The sequence below is a fragment of the Cynocephalus volans genome, chromosome 11, assembly GCF_027409185.1.
Source record: "Cynocephalus volans isolate mCynVol1 chromosome 11, mCynVol1.pri, whole genome shotgun sequence".
Lineage (NCBI taxonomy): Eukaryota > Metazoa > Chordata > Mammalia > Dermoptera > Cynocephalidae > Cynocephalus > Cynocephalus volans.
In genome coordinates this window covers 62,319,328-62,325,327 of record NC_084470.1, presented here as the reverse complement: position 1 = coordinate 62,325,327, position 6,000 = coordinate 62,319,328, and the positions used below count along the sequence as shown (strand labels likewise).

Genomic DNA, 6,000 nt, shown 5'->3' with positions numbered 1-6,000 from the left:
AATTCTGCAAAAAAGCAAATAAGGTTATCATTTGTTGCCTAAAAACAAAGGGTTTCACAAATAATTCAGACTGCACTGAAAAGTATCCTAATCTTTGAATTGTTTAAGAAATATTTCATGGGCTAGATTCATTGAGTGGGTGTATTAGGAGGAAATAATTTTCCCACAAGTGCTGTCACTTGGGAAGTATTCAAGTAAAGACTGCAAAACTATAAAAACTCTTTGTAAAGGCAGTTTTTGCAATACTTTGCAGCTGCTAAAGGACAAGCTGTGTCAGAAAAAGAAATCTGAAAAGTAAGTTTTTAAAGGAGCTGAAACCAGTAGTGAAAATTCATATTCACTTTATTGTCTGCTGAAGTTCAGTCTCTGATGCATCTTCCAGCCTTCTCTGATATTGTCTTTCTGAGGCTTTTCTACGGTAGACATCATCTGTATTAAACAAAAAGTTTGCTTAGATTTCTAAGAGACTAAGGAATTAAAAATAATCACATCTGAGTAATTCAACCAATAGTCTAGGTCTCTCACCTATTTCTGAATCTCAACATGAATGTTTACTCAATGACAAAATAAACAATTGAAAACAAAATGAGTTGAATGAGAATGATGCTGATGGAGTTCTAGACTTTATTTTCATACTTTATTTTCACCCTATAAAGTGAAGAACTTTATAGGGTGAAAGTGTCTTCAAAGATAGTTCATGTCCTAGCACACCTCTTAACAATGTTTTAAGGCTTCCCTCACTTCCTTCTCCCCCACAATTTCTATTGTGCTCTCTCAAATCATCCTTAACAAAAACCTGGCACTTTTTGCCCTGTAGCTCTCTGCTGCTCCTTCACCCACACCCAAAAGTCTCAGGGTGGGGAAAGGAGGTCAGTTTCTTCGTTCTCGGCTGCTGCTTTTCCAGACTAGATTCTCCACCCTCAGGTAAAAAGTCCTCTTCCTTCAAGTTTTCACTGTCACCATCTTCTCTGCCTTGACACCTTCTTTCCATCACTGAAAACGCTGGCCTCTAGCTCAGGCTCCTCTCACCTGTCCTATACCTTCTCTCCAGGCACCACTATGACCCATGGGAATGAAGGGCCAGCCTTCTTCACCTCCCTGGCTTCTCCAGTCACTTGCAGTGCTCCTCTGAAGGAATTCTGCTAGGACTTCTACTTCTGCTACCTTTCTGGCCCTCCTGTCCCTGGACCTCACCAACTTGTTCCCCATGCCCCTCCTGTTTTCTCTTCCTGCCAAATCAAATGAAATTCCTTCACAATCTTGTCAGTATCTTAACTTCTTGACACACCCTCAAAACCCCAACCAACCACAGATTAATTCTCTGTGCTTTGATGCACAGTAGGGCCAACTGATGCCTCTAACAGGCTCCACTGTAATGCCTGACAATCCTGCTTCCTCAGCCATGAACTTCACCCTTCTTCACTCACCCCCAAATGGCCATGAACTCTTCTTTCACGGAGAAAAGTCGTCATTAAAGAACTGTTCCAGCTAATTTCCAAGGGCTACTTCTGCCACCCACCTCAGATCCCATCATCTCCCACTTTCTCACAGGTCAAGATCTCCAGCCTCTCTCCACCCTCTCCTTTCTGATCAATATTTGCATATTCTCCAGTCTCCTGGGGGCAAAGTTTACCTCCTCTTCACAGTGTCGGGCTTCTTTAACTTCCTGTCATAACAGTCTTTCCTAGTTTCCCTCCCTGCCTCTCTAGACACTCTCAGTCACCCTTAAAATGTTGGGGTTTGACTGACTTATATCACAATTTGCTTGTGAATGGTCCACAAATCCAAATTTTTGCCCATATCTGCCTCCTGAGCTTCAGATCTGTATAACCATCTCCACCTCAGCCTGTCCCAAATGGAGTCAAGGATGGCCCTGCCTGTGTTCTGCACCTCGCCACAGCTGTTCCGCCAGAAACCTCCACTGCTTATCTCCTGAGTCCGCTCAATCACCAAGCCCTGTCAGTATTGCTGGGTGTCTCTCAACTCCACCCGCTTTTTGGAATCCCTCTGCCCCCAAACTAAACCAGGCTACCATCTCAAATCTGGACAGGCAGACAGTGTAAGTGTTCCTGCCAATCTCTTCTCTACAAGGATCCATTCTCCACATGGGTTAATCCACTGCTTAAAACTCTTCAGTCCTGGGGATACATTCTCAGTTCTCCAATCCCTTTGTGGCCCTGCAGGCACCTCTCTAGCCACTTTACTCCTCACTCTGTTCATCTGCTTCAGTCCCTCAAACACACAGCATACAAGGCCCCCATATCTGTTCTCACCACTGCCATGAAGATGCTTTCAACTCCATAAACCTTCCTTTCACCTGGGTCACACAGAATCAACCAGGTCCTACCTTACTATGGTAACTGCTTCCGGAAGCTTTCCCTGCACCATCTAGTCCAGTTGAGGTGCCTATCCAAGACTCCTGTGCTCCTCCCACTTCTCCCTGACAGCACTGATCACACTTAATGGTCATGGTCTTTATGATCTGTCTTTCCCATTAGAGCTCTTCTAGAGTGGGGGATCTTCTGCCTTGTTCATTATATCCTTTCACGGTTGCTCATTAAATATTGAATGGATTGATGGACTATCTAGAGGAAGCACTAATGTAACAATAAAAAAAATGAGGGTTGGCAGTTCACAAGTGATAAAGTGTTTCAGAAGAGGGGCAAAGCAGATAGGGCCTAGGGGTTGGAGAAGTCCTCCTGAAAGAGGAACTGGCCTGTCCAGAGTTAGTCCTCAGCAAAGTGATGCCAGGCATTCTTTCAGAGTGCTGGGGCATCTGACCCAAAGACCTGGTGCCAATGACTGCCCTGTAAAGACAGTGGTAGTTGTCTTAGCTAGGCAGATCAGCTCCCTCCAGGCTTTGGAATGAAGAGTCCAAAGAGGACTGGACAGCTGTCCGGAGTTTTCATGAATCCTCAGGATCCACCCCCTTCTACGGTTGCTGTGAGCAAGTCTATTCCTTAGGCCCAAACAATGTCACCAGCATGGGTGAAGGGTAGGCTTGAGAGGACTGGAGGCACGTGCCCTCTCCTCAAATTGCGGGGAAGGTCGCTGGGCTGCACACCAATGTGCCCGCTTATAGGACAGCCGGGCCGGTCTCGACTGCTAAGCAAATGGAACAGCACTTGCCCTTCCGGCAAGGGTAAAAAACAGCTCAGTGCTCTGAGAAGAACGAGCGGTCTGCACTCTTAAGAATACCCCCTAGGAAAACGGATCCCTGCCGCCTCGTGCCTTCCTGAAATGAAACGGAGTCCGCTGCACTCCCACTTACAGAAAGTTTCCTGGCCCACGCGCACTTTAATCATGATCCACTCCATTGTTCCTCCCAGGACAAAAAAGAAGGGCAGGAACCTGTAGATGCCGAGTCGCTGCTTCCCGGGCACCCGCTGCAGAACCCGCCTCACCTGGGCCCTGGAGAACATGCTCGGCCGAGGTCGTGGAAAGGGGCACCGCGGAACTAGGCGTGACTGGAGCGCCCGGATGTAGTCGAGACTGCCCACCCGTCCTCGAGTTCAGCAACCTGTCCAAGTAGCTACCGCAACCCTGCGCCACAGCTAGGCGGGTGCAGAGCTTGGGGACCTCCGGGCCAGGAATGGGAGAGGCTCCGCCAATCAGAATGCGGCTGGTCGCGCAGATTCGCCAATCAGAGTACTATGAAGCGCGCGTGCTCCGTGAGGCCAAGCCGGGCATAAACGAGCTGGCGCAGGCGCCACGGCTCTGGAGACGGGGTGGTCCAAGGGGGCGGGGCCTTCCGCTTGGCGTCGGCCCCGCCCCGCCGCCGGGCCGCTCCAGTGCAGGCCAAGGCTCAGTGCTGGCTGCCGGGCCCCCTACTCCGCCACCGCCATCTTTTTTCCTAGTACCCTGGGAGAAGTGACGACCCTCTCTGATGGACTAATCGTGAACTGCACCAGACTTTATAATGCAGTTACGCGACGCCTTGCGTTTATTTCGGGGACGTGATTGTTGATAAACTTCTAAACAGAATTTGATAGGCATTGTTGAAAACTAGACTTTATATTATCACAACAAAGGTATGAGTAAGTGTCTTTTGACAAAGAACTCTAAAATTAATAAAGGCTATCCTGTAAAGGGCACTTACCGTTATAGAGGCACCTGTACGTGCTTTTTATGCCGCAGAAGAGCACGATGGTTAAAGACCATGGGCTCTGTTATCAAACCACATCCCTGTCCGACAGATACTCCCTTAGCCAGTCTGTGCCCAATTCCCTAACCTGTAAAATTGGGGCCTTTCTCTGATGCTGTGAGGATTTAGCGAGATAATAGGAATGAAGCATTGAACACAACACGTGGAGCATAGTAACTGATCATTTAACATCAGTTGTAACATTGATGATGATGATAATGATTTACTAAGCCCTCGCTTTTTCTTCACATTCTTTGCATGCACTGTATTCCCTTAATTGACAAATTAAGAGACTAGGGCTGACCGGTTACCCAGTGGTTAGAGCGCAGCCCTACACCACCAAGGGAATGGGTTCGGATTCCTGTACAGGCCAGCCACCAAAAAAAAAAAAAAAGAGAGAGAGAGAGAGAGAGAGAGAAAGATTAAGCCAGGTAGAAGTAGAGCTCTGACTCCAGAGCCTTCACTGTCATTGTATCTTCTCAAGCTGCCTCACTGTGCCCTTGAAGATATCTGCAAGGGGTTCTCACCCCCATTACCTAAGGCTAAAATAATAACTGGAGACACAGCTTTTAGAATGGAGACAACTAATAGACAATCTAAGAAAATCAAATTAAAGCTTAGAACCAATAAGAGGGTTTGGTGATGTGGACACAAAATACCCAAAAAAACAGACTGGAAAAAAGTGAGAGTCAGCAGGCGCCGTGAAAAGGTCATAGGGCTGGCCATGAGCGGGCGGAGCTGCCGTCTGTACAACTTCCCTGGCCCTGGAGAGCCGGCCCAGCCGGGAGGCCTCCGCCTCCTCCTCCTCCAACTCCTCTGGGTTGACTCCACCCGAGCCTGACACACGCTTGTTGGCGCTCGCTCCCGTTTCTCTCGGTGGCTCTGAGGGCTGGACGATGAAGAGTGTCCACTAGCCTGGTGGAGGTTCACGTGTGGCCAGGTCCCCAGGGCTACCGAGCTCACTGCGGCCTTCGGGGGCTCGGCCACTCACGCCCCCCCCCCCCCGTGGCCTCTATCCTTGCCAGCTCTTGGCCCAGGTTCCGGCACAGTGTAGGTCCTCAGCCAAGGTGCAGTGGAGTTTCGAATGTACACACACCCTTAAACCCAGTGAGGCCACCCCGGGGAACGTGAACCCACCCGGACGGCTTCCCGCAGACAGGGTTCACGGGTGCTGAGTCGGCCTCTTCGGGGCCCAGTGCACGGCCTCATATATGCGGGCTCAGAAAAGGGATCTCTTGAGTCGAAGAAATGCGGGTGGAGAGTGGTTTCGAGCAGGAAAGAGGAATTTCGTTGGTAAGTCTGGCAGCATTGCTAGAAGACACCATCACATCTGGAGGGGACTGTGCCAGGAGCGAAGAGTTGGGCGAGTCGGTACGGACATTTGCTATGGTCAGAACCAGGTGGACACAGTGACCCCTCGCCTTGCAGCGCACGACCCAGTCGCCCTGCTCCGAGTTAGAAGAGGTCACCTGTGTTGGGTACCAGGAGGCAGAAAGAGGCTACCCCTGCAGGTCCCGCGGTCTCACCAGGCGTGGGCCTGGCACCAGGGAGTTAGCCGAAAGGGCTCTTTATTTGCCAGATAAACGAGGGAAGCGTCCGGGCTGTGGCCAGCAGACAGTCCGTCAGGGGCTGGAAAGGGGGACAGAACCCCCGGGCAGCAGGGCCCGGGGACTAGGGGAAGGGAGCAGAGGATCTGGGGTCAGGAGGACTCAAAGGCAGGGAGCAGGGGCGGGAAGACCCGAGGGGCGGGAGGACCCGGGGCCGGCGTGGACCGGCCGCGCTCCAGCCCGCTTTCCTCCGCGCCTTGGCGGTCCGGAACCTCGCGGGGACCACAACTCTCAGGCCCTCCGACTTCC

General features: G+C 50.6%; 1 protein-coding gene across 2 annotated transcripts; it reads right to left on the bottom strand.

Moving 5' to 3' along the window:
• Nucleotides 1–324: 324 nt before the first annotated feature.
• Nucleotides 325–3,577, bottom strand: LOC134391307 (ubiquinol-cytochrome c reductase complex assembly factor 5). Of its 2 annotated transcripts, none has more exons than XR_010024935.1 (2): nt 3,405–3,577; nt 325–429 (listed from the first exon to the last, which is right to left on the bottom strand). XR_010024935.1 is itself a non-coding variant. In XM_063115323.1 (2 exons), exons 1-2 carry the CDS (start codon nt 3,420–3,422, stop codon nt 338–340), a joined length of 243 nt encoding a protein of 80 aa, XP_062971393.1. In that variant the 5' UTR covers nt 3,423–3,577; the 3' UTR covers nt 325–337. The 2 variants fall into 2 exon arrangements, 1 of the variants encoding a protein (XP_062971393.1); XM_063115323.1 differs by having other exon boundaries at nt 3,272–3,577.
• Between the last annotated feature and the right edge of the window lie 2,423 nt (nt 3,578–6,000).

Bases quoted from the DNA above. Each gene is read 5' to 3' on its own strand.
- LOC134391307 (XM_063115323.1), bottom strand. From the start codon at position 3,422: ATGTTCTCCAGGGCCCAGGTGAGGCGGGTTCTGCAGCGGGTGCCCGGG. The intron at 430-3,271 runs GTAAGTGGGAGT...TGTTTAATACAG, and splicing joins CGTGGGCCAGGAAACTTTCT to ATGATGTCTACCGTAGAAAA.